At 42.7% G+C, this 16,416-nt stretch overlaps 1 protein-coding gene across 1 annotated transcript; it reads right to left on the reverse strand.

Annotated features, from left to right (window-relative positions):
* Positions 1 to 28: 28 nt before the first annotated feature.
* Positions 29 to 10,413, reverse strand: zgc:114119 (Mediator of RNA polymerase II transcription subunit 30-like). Its single transcript, XM_055876066.1, has 5 exons — positions 10,281 to 10,413; positions 4,890 to 5,121; positions 1,364 to 1,522; positions 939 to 1,028; positions 29 to 804 (listed from the first exon to the last, which is right to left on the reverse strand). The coding sequence occupies exons 2-5, from the start codon at positions 5,112 to 5,114 to the stop codon at positions 709 to 711; spliced, it is 570 nt and encodes a 189-aa protein (XP_055732041.1). The 5' UTR covers positions 5,115 to 5,121; positions 10,281 to 10,413; the 3' UTR covers positions 29 to 708.
* Positions 10,414 to 16,416: the final 6,003 nt, after the last annotated feature.

Consider the following 16,416-nt stretch of genomic DNA (forward strand, 5'->3'; position numbering starts at 1 on the left):
TTCTCACAACAACCAAAAAAAAAAAAAGTGTTTTTACAATGTATTTATTTTATAGAAAAAGACTCCATAACCTATTGCTTGTGCTTTCGCCGAGATCCTGCGCGGTGTACAAAAATAGATTCACACGCTTGACACTTCCTCAGCAGTCAGCATGCAAGGCTCTCAACCCTAGAGGTAAGCAGGTGGGTGTTGCCCAGCACTCAGGAAGCTAACCTCAATAACAATGCTGAGACACACTCAGACCTGAGATAAATAGCTGCCAGTGGCTAAGTTGTGATGAGATCCCATTGTCTTCAACTCAGTTTACAGGTGACAGTCACTAGTTGGGACACAAAGAATAAGGGCAGATTAAGCTGATACTAGATCAGCCTTTTGTGCAGTGAAATTCACAACACTGAATTCAAGTTTATTTAGCTGGTCCCGAGTCAGTGCTTACCACTCAAAAAAAGGCAGGAAATGTACAATATCGGAGTAAAAAAAAAGAAAAATACTGACAGTACAAAACATTTACGTCAACTCAGTTCATTCAATGTCTCTGAAAGCACCATACTGTAAAGGTAGATCACCAAAAGCTTCTAGCAGTCTGTCTCACACAAGTACAACAATGGTTGGAGGTACTAGGGCCTAGTTTTCCGGGTCAGGAAAAACCCACGGCCCCTAGTAGGAGGGGCATCGTGAAGTGCAGTGAGGGAGAGTTCATCTGTGATGTCATTTCCTGAGTGTCAGCATAGCGTTGACGTCCCATAGCAGGTTCCTCATCTGATCCATCAGAATCTTCATCTCCTGGTTTTTCTGCCTCATCTTCTGTGGGAGGGACCATGACACACCGGGCCCAATCAGAATCAAGGAACTGTAACATCTCTGTACTAACTATTGGTTGTCATCCAACAAACGATAGTGAATCAGTGACATACAGACGAAGTGGACACGTCACAAACCTCCAGCACTTCTTGTCTCTCCTGGCTTACAGCCGGACTGCAGGGCTCGACTCTCACAGGGGCCATCTCCTCTCTTACATATGGCACCAGCTGGAAAGACAGACGTGTGACACACTAAGTTCATCACATCATTGGCACACATCAAAACAACTACAGGACAATATACTGGCAAAGGTGGCAAAGTACAGACAGAAAAACAGGTAGAGCTTGTGTAGAGCCAGAAAGACAAACGTGCCTGATTCACACTAGAGGGCCGACCCGAATCGTACGGTGCTGGCTCGGATATTTCATTTGATCCATACCAGCATGGTTCCAGCAACTACAGTGAATGCATAACCAAGCCAGCCCAGTACAGCTTGGATAGGCTTCAGTAGAGGGAAAGGGTAATGGAGGATTTTTTAAACATAGATTTAATTGAGCCCTACCTCTGAGGGTTCTTCCTGCAGGTCAGAGGTCATCTCAACACAGCGCTCGTAGAGAAGGCGGAGCTTGCGAAAAAGCAGGGCCAGCTGACGGAGGTGCTCCTGGAGTTTCCCGAAGCGGTCCTGATACACAGCCTGGCTCTGGGTCACCCCGTTAGGCAACTGATGGGGAAAGGGGGGGGGGGGGGGGGGGGGGGGACACAGAATGACACTAAAAAGTTGTGTATCTTTTTGAACGGCAGTGTGTGTATGTATGTGTGTAATACACACACACACAACCATTCAAGTTTGGGGTCACTTAAATTTCCATGTTTTTGAAAGAAAAGCTAATTTTTTGTCCATTAAAATAACATCATATTGATCAGAAGTAGAGTGTAGACATTGTTAATGTTGTAAATTACTTTTGTTGCTGAAAACGGCAGATTCTTTATGGAATATCTACTTAGGTGTACAGAGGCCCATTATCAGCAACCATCACTCCTGTGTTCCAATGGAACGTTGTGTTAGCTAATCCAAGTTTATCATATTAAAAGTCTAATTGATCATTAGAAAACACTTTTGCAATTAGGTTAGCACAACTGAAAACTGTTGTTCTGATTTAAAGAAGCAATAAAACTGGCCTTCTTTAGACTAGTTGAGTATCTGGAGCATCAGCATTTGTGGGTTCGATTACAGGCTCACAACGGCCAGAAACAAATAACTGTCTTCTGAAACTCGTCAGGCTATTCTTGTTCTGAGAAATGAAGGCTATTCCATGTGAGAAATTGCCAAGAAACTGAAGATCTTGTTCAACGGTGTGTACTACTCCATTCACAGAACAGCGCAAACTGTCTCTAACCAGAATAGAAAGAGGAGTGGGAGGCCCCGGTGCACAACTGAGCAAGAGGGCAAGTATTAGAGTGTCTAGTTTGAGAAACAGAAGCCTCACAAGTCCTCAACTGGCAGCTTCATTAAATAGTACCCGCAAAACACCAGTCTCAATGTCAACAGTAAAGAGTCAACTCCGGGATGCTGGCCTTCTAGGCAGAGTTGCAAAGAAAAATAAATATCTCAGACTGGCCAATAAAAAGAAAAGATTAAGATGGGCAAAAAAACACATACACTGGACAGAGAAAGATTGGGAAAAAGTGTTATGGACAGACGAATCAAAGTTTGAGGTGTTCGGATCACAAAGAACATCATTCGTGAGACGCAGAAAACATTTAAATATGCTGGAGGAGTGCTTGACGCCATCTGTCAAGCATGGTGGAGGCAATGTGATGGTCTGGGGGTGCTTTGGTGGTGGCGAAGTGGGAGATTTGTACAGGGTAAAGGGAATCTTGATGGCTATCACTCCATTTTGCAACGCCATGCCATACCCTGTGGACGGCGCTTAATTGGAGCCAATTTCCTCCTACAACAGAACAATGACCCAAAGCACAGCTCCAAACTATGCAAGAACTATTTAGGGAAGACCGCATGGTACCTAAGAAGTGCCCATCAAGCCAATCCAACTTGTGGGAGGTGCTTCAGGAAGCACTGGGTGAAATCTCTTCAGATTACCTCAACAAATTGACAACTAGAATGCCAAAGGTCTGCAGGGCTGCAATTGCTGCAAATGGAGGATTCTTTGACGAAGGCAAAGTGTGAAGGACACAATTATTATTTCAATTAAAAATCATTATTTATAACCTTGTCAACATCTTGACTATATTTCCTATTCATTTTTCAACTGATTTCATGTATGTTTTCATGGAAAACGAGTGACCCCAAACTTTTGAACAGTTCTGTGTGTATATATCACATACACACACTACCAGTCAAAAGTTTACACACCTACTCATTCAAGGGTTTCTTTATTTTTATTATATTCTACATAGTAGAATAATAGTTAAGACATAAAAACTATGAAATAACACACATGAAATCATGTAGTAACCAAGAAAGTTAAAACAAACATATCTTTTATATTCTTCAAAGTAGCCACCCTTTGCCTTGATGACAGCTTTGCACACTCTTGGCATTCTCTCAACCAGTTTCACCTGGAATGCTTTTCCAACAGTCTTGGAGTTGGCTGCTTTTCCTTCACTCTGCGATCCAACTCATCTCAATTGGTTTGAGGTCGGGTGATTGTGGATTCCAGGTCATCTGATGCAGCACCCCATCACTCTCCTTCTTGGTCAAATAGCCCTTACACAGCCTGGAGGTGTGTTGGGTCATTGTCCTGTTGAAAACAAATGACAGTCCCACTAAGCGCAAACCAGATGGGATGGCGTATCGCTGCAGAATGCTGTGGAAGCCATGCTGGTTAAATGTGCCTTGAATTCAAAATAAATCACAGACAGTGTCAGCAGCAAAGCACCCCCACACGATCACATCTCCTCCTCCATGCTTCACAGTGGGAACACCACATGTGGAGATGATCCATTCACCTTCTCTGCGTCTCACAAAGACATGGCAGTTGGAACAAAAAAATCTAATTTGGACTGAGACCAAAGGACAGATTTCCACCGGTCTATTTTCCATTGCTTGTGTTTCTTGACCCAAGCAAGTCTGTTCTTATTATTGGTGTCCTTTAGTAGTGGTTTCTTTGCAGCAATTCGACCATGAAGGCCTGATTGACGGAGTCTCCTCTGAACAGTTGATGTTAAGATGTGTCTGTTACTTGAACTCTGTGAAGCATTTATTTGCGCTGCAATTTCTGAGGCTAGTAATTCTAATGAACTTATTCTCTGCAGCAGAGGTAACTTGAGGTCTTCCTTTCCTGTGGCGGTCCTCATGAGAGCCAGTTTCATCATAGTGCTTGGTTTTATCGACTGCATTTGAAGAAACTTTCAAAGTTCTTGAAATGTTCAACATTGACTGACCTTCATGTCCTAAAGCAATGATGGACTGTCGTTTTGCATTGTTTTTTGAGCTGTTCTTGCTATAACATGGACTTGGTATTTTACCAAATAGGGCTATCTTCTGTATACCACCCCTACCTTTGTCACAATAACTGATTGGCTCAAACAGATTAAGAAATAAATAAATTACACAAATGTACTTTTAACAAGGCACACCTGTAATTGAAATGCATTCCAGGTGACTACCTCATGAAGCTGGTTGAGAGAATGCCAAGTGTGTGCAAAGCTGTCATCAAGGCAAAGGATGCCTACTTTGAATAATCTCAAATATAAAGTATATTTTTGGGGTTACTACATGATTCCATATGTGTTATTTCCTAGTTTTGATGTCGTCACTATTATTCTACAATGTAGAAAATAGTAAAAATAAAGAAAAACCCTTGAATGAGTAGGGGTGTCCAAACTTTTGACTGGTACTGTATTTATATATACACACACTATAAACAGTATTATTTTGAATCTCTATGGGGGGGGGGGGGGGCACTCGATGAGACTGACAGACCTTCATTTCATCAGCCGAAATATTTCTCCCCAAACCCCCATAACAGCAGACATTTAAATGAGACGCGGATTTGAATACATATGATGTGAAAGCATAACGTATCAAATGAATGTGTCGAACCTTTGGGAAACACTGGCATTACCTGTGTGGCTCGTGTGATCTGGAAGATCTCCATGGTGCGTGTGACGATGTCCTGGACGGTTTCCTGGCCGATACGACAGAGGAACACAGGGGAGATCTCTCTCAGGGCTCCCTGAGGGAGCATGGGAGGCTGGCCGGAGCCTAAGCCTGACGGCAGGTGGGACTGCTGCTGCTGGGAGAGCATACCAGCCAGACCAGGCCCCTTTTGAGGTAAGGGTGTAGCCATATGGGACCTAGGGAGGGGAAGAGGGACTCAAAGGGGAGGAAGGGAATGGGGAGGGGGTGTGGCACAATGGAGTTCACAGGTAAGCAAGCACTCATTTGCACAAAAAGCTTTTATCAAATATAAAAATCAAAAGGATACTGCTTTACTTAAAAGATTTGTTAAACCAAGTGAAAGATATTTGGGGGAGGCATTAACCCGTGTGGCTCAGTTGGTAGAGCATGGCACTTGAAACGCCAAGGTTGTGGGTTTGATTCCCATGGGGGACCAGTACATAAAGTATGAAACTGGGCTCTGGATAAGTGTGGTCTGCTATATGACCACGGGTGTTTTCACACTTGGTCTCTTTCAGACAGTTCGCTTAATTTTTGTGCAGTGTTAGAACTCGGCCCCTCAAAAGAGTCACAAAAGCGAACCGAATTCAGACCGAACCGAACTCAGACCACCTCTCGAGATGGTCTCATTTTGGTTTGCTTTTGCAGCTCTTTTCAGGGATCAGAGTTCCGTACGGTTTTCTTTTTTAGGGCAATTAGAACACAAAGCTCCCCAGGTTCACTTGTCATTATTCCCGCACCACACACTAGACTACTACAACACCGTTTCCCCTGCTATAGCACCACACACTAGACTACTACAACACCGTTTCCCCTGCTATAGCACCACACACTAGACTACTACAACACCGTTTCCCCTGCTATAGCACCACACACTAGACTACTGCAACACCGTTTCCCCTGCTATAGCACCACACACTAGACTACTGCAACACCGTTTCCCCTGCTATAGCACCACACACTAGACTACTGCAACACCGTTTCCCCTGCTATAGCACCACACACTAGACTACTACAACTCCGTTTCCCCTGCTATAGCACCACACACTAGACTACTGCAACACCGTTTCCCCTGCTATAGCACCACACACTAGACTACTGCAACACCGTTTCCCCTGCTATAGCACCACACACTAGACTACTACAACTCCGTTTCCCCTGCTATAGCACCACACACTAGACTACTACAACTCCGTTTCCCCTGCTATAGCACCACACACTAGACTACTACAACACCGTTTCCCCTGCTATAGCACCACACACTAGACTACTACAACTCCGTTTCCCCTGCCATAACCCCTCACACTAGACTACTGCAACTCCGTTTCCCCTGCTATAGCCCCTCACACTAGACTACTACAACACCGTTTCCCCTGCTATAGCACCACACACTAGACTACTGCAACACCGTTTCCCCTGCTATAGCCCCTCACACTAGACTACTACAACACCGTTTCCCCTGCTATAGCACCACACACTAGACTACTACAACTCCGTTTCCCCTGCCATAACCCCTCACACTAGACTACTACAACACCGTTTCCCCTGCTATAGCACCACACACTAGACTACTACAACACCGTTTCCCCTGCTATAGCACCACACACTAGACTACTGCAACACCGTTTCCCCTGCCATAACCCCTCATACTAGACTACTACAACACCGTTTCCCCTGCTATAGCACCACACACTAGACTACTGCAACACCGTTTCCCCTGCCATAACCCCTCATACTAGACTACTACAACACCGTTTCCCCTGCCATAACCCCTCACACTAGACTACTACAACACCGTTTCCCCTGCTATAGCACCACACACTAGACTACTGCAACACCGTTTCCCCTGCCATAACCCCTCATACTAGACTACTACAACACCGTTTCCCCTGCCATAACCCCTCACACTAGACTACTGCAACACCGTTTCCCCTGCTATAGCACCACACACTAGACTACTACAACACCGTTTCCCCTGCCATAACCCCTCACACTAGACTACTACAACACCGTTTCCCCTGCCATAACCCCTCACACTAGACTACTGCAACACCGTTTCCCCTGCCATAACCCCTCATACTAGACTACTACAACTCCGTTTCCCCTGCTATAGCACCACACACTAGACTACTACAACACCGTTTCCCCTGCTATAGCACCACACACTAGACTACTGCAACACCGTTTCCCCTGCCATAACCCCTCATACTAGACTACTACAACACCGTTTCCCCTGCTATAGCACCACACACTAGACTACTACAACACCGTTTCCCCTGCTATAGCACCACACACTAGACTACTACAACACCGTTTCCCCTGCTATAGCACCACACACTAGACTACTACAACACCGTTTCCCCTGCTATAGCACCACACACTAGACTACTACAACACCGTTTCCCCTGCTATAGCACCACACACTAGACTACTGCAACACCGTTTCCCCTGCTATAGCCCCTCACACTAGACTACTACAACTCCGTTTCCCCTGCCATAACCCCTCACACTAGACTACTGCAACACCGTTTCCCCTGCTATAGCACCACACACTAGACTACTACAACTCCGTTTCCCCTGCTATAGCACCACACACTAGACTACTACAACTCCGTTTCCCCTGCTATAGCACCACACACTAGACTACTACAACACCGTTTCCCCTGCTATAGCACCACACACTAGACTACTACAACTCCGTTTCCCCTGCCATAACCCCTCACACTAGACTACTGCAACACCGTTTCCCCTGCCATAACCCCTCATACTAGACTACTACAACTCCGTTTCCCCTGCTATAGCACCACACACTAGACTACTACAACACCGTTTCCCCTGCTATAGCACCACACACTAGACTACTACAACACCGTTTCCCCTGCTATAGCACCACACACTAGACTACTGCAACACCGTTTCCCCTGCTATAGCACCACACACTAGACTACTACAACTCCGTTTCCCCTGCTATAGCACCACACACTAGACTACTGCAACACCGTTTCCCCTGCTATAGCCCCTCACACTAGACTACTGCAACACCGTTTCCCCTGCTATAGCACCACACACTAGACTACTGCAACACCGTTTCCCCTGCTATAGCACCACACACTAGACTACTGCAACACCGTTTCCCCTGCTATAACCCCTCATACTAGACTACTGCAACTCCGTTTCCCCTGCTATAGCACCACACACTAGACTACTGCAACACCGTTTCCCCTGCTATAGCCCCTCACACTAGACTACTGCAACACCGTTTCCCCTGCTATAGCACCACACACTAGACTACTGCAACACCGTTTCCCCTGCTATAGCACCACACACTAGACTACTGCAACACCGTTTCCCCTGCTATAGCACCACACACTAGACTACTACAACTCCGTTTCCCCTGCTATAGCACCACACACTAGACTACTGCAACACCGTTTCCCCTGCTATAGCACCACACACTAGACTACTACAACTCCGTTTCCCCTGCTATAGCACCACACACTAGACTACTGCAACACCGTTTCCCCTGCTATAGCACCACACACTAGACTACTGCAACTCCGTTTCCCCTGCTATAGCACCACACCACCGTTTCCCCTGCCATAACCCCTCACACTAGACTACTGCAACACCGTTTCCCCTGCTATAGCACCACACACTAGACTACTACAACTCCGTTTCCCCTGCTATAGCACCACACACTAGACTACTGCAACTCCGTTTCCCCTGCTATAGCACCACACCACCGTTTCCCCTGCCATAACCCCTCACACTAGACTACTGCAACACCGTTTCCCCTGCCATAACCCCTCATACTAGACTACTACAACACCGTTTCCCCTGCCATAACCCCTCACACTAGACTACTACAACACTGTTTCCCTTGCTATAGCACCACACACTAGACTACTGCAGCACCGTTCCCCTGCCATAGCTCCTCACGTTAGTGCCACAATAAAAGAGAGAAATTTATGATGAGCAGTATTGCAGAAAAAACATGATTAGCAATTGTCAAGGATGCACAGAAATTCTAAAATGCAAGGAGTTTTCAGTTCAGATTATGTTTGCAATATGTGATCTATAGGCTAAGAGAGGTTCATAAGCTGTTTACTCAATTGTGGGGGTTGAATAGTGTGAAAAGACAACATATTTGGTGAGAATCACAAAATAGGGTACAAAATCCATTTCAGCTCTTAAAGGGACGGTAGCCTACATTGGGTGTACAATTTTCTATTACAGCATTATTTAATCTGCAGTTATTCTTCTGCTATTTATTCTGTTACCAATAATATTTACAAGTTAAAAATATCTTCTGATTACAATTACGACTCATCTTTCTACTAAATGCAATCGATTAGCTTTCAAAATGTAAGTAGGTATATGGTATACCTAGCTGTCCAATAACACATTCTGATGGAATAGCTTGCCCTGCACTTTGTAAAAAACCCAGTGTATTGAGTGAATGTTGGAAAAAGATCTGGGTTCCTTTCTAAACAGAGCAATGTGAATGCAAAGATGACTCGGATCACAAAATAGGTGAAGTGAACTGGAAAAAGAGTTGAGTCCTCAATTAAAGGCAAGGCCAGCTTGAATACAAAGAGAATAAGCGTAAGCTTCTATTTTTTTTACCACAGAGTTCCCTTTAAAGAGGACTATGCCAATGTAAATAACAGCACCCTTGTTATGCTAACGTTAGCTACTAATTTGCTAGCCCAATAATGGACTAAATGAGCTTAATGTTACTCATTATGGTCCAAGGACCTTGCATGTTCTGTTTAAAGGAGAATTGGCTCTGGAAACCAAAACAGCCAAATACTCCATCTAAATTACACGTGACTCGATTCCAAATGCGGTACTTTTTCCAGAAACATACATCCCTGTACTTTCATATCACATCAAAATAATCTCACAAATTCATAACACACACCGTTTTAACCTTTTTTTAATGATATACGCGGAGAGGACGGGGGGTCATTATGGAACGTTGGAGGGGGGGGCGTTCCTGCCGATTGGCTGCAATTGCACACTATTGAGTACCGAAGACGACTTAGTTCAACGACTCTTATTTGTAAAGGATTGAGACTCTCAGTCCCACTAAAGGGCTACTAAGCTAACGTTAGCTAGTTATTCACGAAATAGAAACGTGTGTAAATTACTTGCATACTAAAGAAGATCATGAACTGTCTCGACTTGGATAGCGTCGAGTCCCGCCTAGCTAAATTAAACAAGTGGAGTGATTGTTATGTTAGCCATAGCTAGCTAGTTAACGTGTTAGCTTGCTAAAGAATGAATGAAATACTATGAATCATGCAAGTGAAATAAAAATACATCAACTTACGGTGTAAAATGGTGTCCTTACAATTTTCCGCTGTGATTTATCGTAGCTACGTGTCTGGTTTATTTGTAAATGTGTTGTTCAGACGACTCAACAACCTCTTTCAAACAAGACGACCGCGTTAGCTTGTCAAACACGTCACTTCCGGCTTCTATGGTACTGCAGTAGTACATTTATCCACTAGGGGATAGTAAAAGCATAGAGAGCAATGATGGGAGGGGCAGTCCATATTTTGAATTTAACATAATAATTCACAAGCTCAGAATTGTCCTACAAAAATGTGTCATCCCATTCAATAAGACAGTGGAATAAAGACATATACACTTAAATTCAGCAGTACTATCCATAAATAAAATGATTATTCTATTAATGTCACAAGTTATAGCATATATCCCATTACTTTGGCCCTAAACGATCCTACACCAGGCCGGTCTGCCTGGGAGGAAGAAACTTCCTGTAGATCTTCTAGACGAAAATATCTCACATCTAAATATTTCTCTGCAACTACATAATCTATCTTCTGTGATTTTCCACTCCATCAGTGCAGTGCAGTTGATCACCATAGCTATAAACTCAAGAAATGCAACTTTACTAAAACTCATCCTCTCTGGCTCGCTCCCCTCAGGCATACTCACTGGGGGCCTCCCAGTCGACTCACTCACCCATGGGCTATCTCCTACTCTCTTCACTGCCTGAGCATAGGAAACTTTCTGCCCCACTCAAACTCTGGCAATCTCAACCTCTCTCTCTCTCACAGGGCACTTCGGATCCCCAGCTGCATGGGCATCCCCACAGTTGACACACAGTGCTTTCTCTATCCAAACTGTACACTCCCTCTGACTATGCACTCCTGCAACTTTCTCACATCTTGGGATCTCCCTTCTACACACTGCTGCAACAAGTCCGAATCCTTGGCACCTAAAGCACCAAATTAGAGGTCCTAACTGACTTGCCAAAACTATAGTTGTTAACAAGAAATTTGTGGAGTGGTTGAAAAACTAGTTTTAATGGTCTCCAACCTAAGTATGTAAACTTCCGACTTCAAATGTATTTACAGTTGAAGTCGGAAGTTTACATACACACACATCTACTCTGTGTAATTTTTCCAACAATTGTTTACAGACAGATTATTTCACTTATAATTCACTGTATCACAATTCCAGTGGGTCAGAAGTTTACATACACTAAGTTGGCTGTGCCTTTAAAATTATGTCATGGCTTTAGAAGCTTCTGATAGGCTAATTGACATAATTTGAGTCAATTGGAGGTGTACCTGTGGATATATTTCAAGGCCTACTTTCAAACTTAGTGCATCTTTGCTTGACATCATGGGAAAATCTAAAGAAATCAGCCAAGACCTCAGAAAAAATTGTAGACCTCCACAAGTCTGGTTCATCCTTGGGAGCAATTTCCAAACGCCTGAAGGTACCACGTTCATCTGTACAAACAATAGTAAGCAAGTATAAACACCTATGGACAATGCAGCCGTCATACCGCTCAGGAAGGAGACCCATTCTGTCTCCTAGAGATGAACGTACTTTGGTGCGAAAAGTGCAAATCAATCCCAGAACAACAGCAAAGGTCCTTGTGAAGATGCTAGAGGAAACAGGTACAAAGGTATCTATATCCACAGTAAAATAAGTCATATATCGACATAACCTGAAAAGCCGCTCAGCAAGGAAGAAGCCACTGCTCCAAAATTGCCATAAAAAAGCCAGACTACGGTTTGCAACTGCACATGGGGACAAAGATTGTACTTTTTGGAGAAATGTCCTCTGGTCTGAAACAAAAGTAGAACTGTTTGGCCATAATGACCATCGTTATGTTTGGAGGATAAAGGGGGACGCTTGCAAGCCAAAGAACACCATCCCAACCGTGAAGCACGGGGGTGGCAGCATCATGTTGTGAGAGTGCTTTGTTGCACGAGGGACTAGTGCACTTCACAAAATAGATGGCATCATGAGGTAGTAAAATGCGATGTGTCTCTTTAAGACCTTCTCTATAAAAGGCCATTTGACTTGTGACCATAGGGACACGTCAGAGGCGTTCGTCAGACTGTAATGCGGAAGTGAGAATTGAAAGGAGTCGAATATCTCGTCCCTGGACTGAATAACACAACTTCTTGTGAGACCTGCGCAGTTAAAATAAAAATCCGGGCGCGAAGGATAATTTGATCTCGGCTTCTGGAACAAGGTAGATAACGTTGAATATGATGCCTGACTACGATATTATTTGATACATGTCACAAAATCATCCTAAAGTATGTTTTTTCAATATACTTTAATTATATTATTGCAATTTATTCTGGACTTTAGATGTGAAACGACGGAAGAATTTTTTGAAGAAAAGCTTTCTAGCGCAGCAATGCTATCGTGCTAGCTAACCAAAGAGGGAAATAATTCGTTCTGGAACCCAACTAAAGACTCTACTGGACATTGGACCCCGTTACAACATTCTGATGGAGTACCAAGAAAGATAAGACCCAATTTGGGATGCTTTTTCATATATATGTCGAACTGTTGAATGCTAACTCTGCTAACTGTGCTAGGCTAGCGCTTGACTAGAATCAATGCTGCCTTATGCTAGCTTATGATGTTAGCTAATATAACGATATATTGTGTTTTCGCTGTAAAACACTTCAAAAATCGGAAATGTTGTCTGTATTCACAAGATATCTGTCTTTCATTAGTTATCCACCATATGTTTTTCTGAAATGTTTTATGAGGTGTAATTAGTAGCCGACGTTGGTGTATGTATTTTCTCTGGCTACTCCCGGCTGGATTCAGACTGTAGCTATGTATTAGCATTTTTGGGTAGCATCAATGTAAAACTGATTTATAGCTAAAATATGCACTTTTTATGAACAAAACATAGATTTATTGTGTAACATGTTATATGACTGTCATCTGAGGTCGTTTTTTCTGGGCTCTTTAGGTTGGTTTTAGTTTATTTCGGTTGGTTGTGCATGCTACTTCAATCATAATTCATACTTCATAATCATAATTCATACGTGTCTGTCCACTTTTGTATTTGGTGGTGAGCTAACATAAATATATGTGGTGTTTTCTCTGTAAAACATAAAAAAAATCGGACATGTTGGCTGGATTGACAAGATGTTTATCTTTCAAATGCTGTATTGGACTTGTTAATGTGTAAAAGTTAAATATTTTTAAAAAATAGATTTTGAATTTCGCGCCCTGCAGGGGTGTCATTTTCGGTCCGAGGTCGGGCTTGCATCCCAAACAGGTTTTAAGGACAACAAAGTCAAGGTACTGGAGTGGCCATCACAAAGCCCTGACCTCAATCATATAGAACATTTGTGGGCAGAACTGAAAAAGCATGTGCGAGCAAGTAGTCCTGCAAATCTGACTCAGTTACACCAGCTGTCAGGAGGAACAGGCCAAAATTCACACAAATGATTGTGGGAAGCTTGTGGAAGGCTACCCAAAACGTTTGACCCAAGTAAAACAATTTAAAGGATATGCCACCAAATACTAATTGAGTATATGTAAACTTCTTACCCACTGGGAATGTGATGAAAGAAGTAAAAGCTGAAATGAATAATTCTCTCAACTATTATTCTGACATTTCACATTCTTAAAAAAAGGTGGTGATCCTAACTGACATAAGACAGGGAATTTTTTACTAAGATTAAATGTCAGGAATTGTGAAAAACTGAGTTTAAATGGATTTGGCTAAGGTGTATGTATGTAAACTTCCGACTTCAACTGGAAATACATTCTCAAAATAAAATAGAACTTGTTCTACTTTTTACTTCTTTAGATTTAACTAAGTACAATAGAGAAACCATTGCAAGTGCACAGAAAGTGTTCACAGTGACTATAAACAGATTACCATTGGCCATCAGCATTGCAACCAATGCTCCTTATAGGACACATCACTGCACTCCATACTCTGTAAACTGGTCATCTCTGTATACACGTCGCAAGACCCACTGGTTGATGCTTATTTATAAAACCCTCTTAGGCCTCACTCCCCCCTATCTGAGATACCTACTGCAGCCCTCATCCTCCACATACAACACCCGTTCTGCCAGTCACATTCTGTTAAAGGTCCCCAAAGCAAACACATCCCTGGGTTGCTCCTTTTTTCAGTTCGCTGCAGCTAGCGACTGGAACGAGCTGCAAAAAAACACTCAAACTGGACCGTTTTATCTCCATCTCTTAATTTAAAGACTCAATCATGGACACTCTTACTGACAAAAAGGCATCTGCATTGTGTCCAGCCACCCACCACCTGCCAACCCCTCTTTTGCGCTACTGCTACTCTCTGTTCATCATATATGCATAGTCACTTTAACCATATCTACATGTACATACTACCTCAATCAGCCTGACTAACTGGTGCCTGTATATAGCCTCCCTACTGTTATTTTTCACTGTTGTTTTTATTTCTTTACTTACCTATTGCTCACCTAATACCATTTTTGCACTGTTGGTTAGAGCCTGTAAGTAAGCAGTTCACTGTAAGGTCTACACCTGTTGTATTTGGCAACAACAGTAAACTTTGATTTGATTTGACAGTTGTGGCTGCTTCGCGTGATGTATGGTTGTCTCTACCTTCTTGACCTTTGTGCTGTTGTCTGTGCCCAATAATGTTTGTAACATGCCTTGTGCTGCTACCATGTTGTGTTGCTACCATGCTGTGTTTATGTGTTGCTGCCATGCTGTGTTGTTGTCTTAGGTCTCTCTTTATGTAGTGTTGTGGTGTCTCTCTTGTCATGATGTGTGTTTTGTCCTATATTTTTATTTTATTTTTAATCCCAGCCCCTGTCCCCGCAGGAGGCCTTTTGCCTTTTGGTAGGCCTCCATTGTAAATAATAATTTGTTCTTAACTGACTTGCCTAGTTAAATAAAACATTAACCTTGTTAGTAACAATAGTTAGCCATGCAAATCAGCACTTTAAAAAGGCAGAATTTGCATTTGACCTGCCCCACCACTCTCACGGTTTGCAGGAACTTGTGCACACAAATCACATCAAGTGACACACATTTTGAGAATGCTTCAAGTGATATTGTTTGTATTTCACTTGAGTTCATGCAACGTATCTTTGTAAAAGGAGCTCTACCACACCTTTAGGGAAGCTTTAGGGCTTGTTCATGATAAAGCGAAACTTACTCCGAGCAATCTGCCACATCTAAGACAAACAAACCAATATGATCCTATTCAGTTTACAATGTACTTATTGCATTTGGCATTTTTCCATGTTTCCTAGTTTTTTTTTTCTCCACAAGGTGAAGTTGTGTTTATGGAAGAAACTTCTTTCTGCATTTCACTGCGTCAGAGCAAAGAGCAGTACATTGTTTTAATTAGGCTAGATTCTGATAGCTTTATTGACATGATAAACCTACCATTCATACGCTGTAAATAGGAGCGTGTAGGGCAGAGAATCAAAAATATAACATAGATGCAGACAGTAGGCTACTACAATTTTACCCATTTACTCAAAAAGAAGACATTTCAAATTAGCACCATGATCTACACTAACCCATTAGAAATCTACTGTATCAGTAGTAGCACCCGTGGCTATTTCAATTGCTACAATTATTGCTTCTACTATGATAGGAGCCTTGGCTTATCTCTCTCATAGACATAAAAGTGGCCTAGAACAGGAAATGTGTGGGATGATAAGGCAGGTGATAAGGATCTCTTACAAAGCCTTTGCATTGTCCAACAGTGCCTTCACACTTGGTGTAAGTACAGGGTGTTACCGGAAAAAAAGGCATTTCCCTCTTTGACTCTGCTGTGTCCTTGGGGCAGTTGGGTGTTCCACCGCGACAGGTGAGAAATGGAGGGAAATGAGTTGTAATGATTTCTCCATGGACCAAACCAAGTTTAATCTCCCACTCTCTTAATTAATATGCATGATATTTGGGGCATATTAACAGGGGTCTTCAAATCAAATCAAACCAAATAAAATGTTATTTGTCACGTGCGCCTAATACAACAGGTGTAGATCTTACAGTGAAATGCTTACTTACAAGCCCTTAACCAACAAGGCAGTTTTAAGAAAAATAAGCGTTAAGTAAAAAATAGATAAGTAAAAAATAAAAAATAGAAAATAAAAGTAACAAATAATCAAACAGCAGCAGTAAAATAACAATAACAAGGCTATATA

Source organism: Salvelinus fontinalis, chromosome 22 (assembly GCF_029448725.1).
Source record: "Salvelinus fontinalis isolate EN_2023a chromosome 22, ASM2944872v1, whole genome shotgun sequence".
Taxonomy (NCBI): Eukaryota; Metazoa; Chordata; class Actinopteri; order Salmoniformes; family Salmonidae; genus Salvelinus; species Salvelinus fontinalis.

What these genes read in the sequence shown, in the direction of transcription:
- zgc:114119 (XM_055876066.1), bottom strand. Translation starts at nt 5,114, where the DNA reads ATGGCTACACCCTTACCTCAAAAGGGGCCTGGTCTGGCTGGTATGCTC. An exon ending in TGCAGGAAGAACCCTCAGAG is followed by an intron (nt 1,029 to 1,363) that starts GTAGGGCTCAAT and finishes CTGTCTTTCCAG; the next exon opens with CTGGTGCCATATGTAAGAGA. An exon ending in AGAGACAAGAAGTGCTGGAG is followed by an intron (nt 805 to 938) that starts GTTTGTGACGTG and finishes TCCCTCCCACAG; the next exon opens with AAGATGAGGCAGAAAAACCA.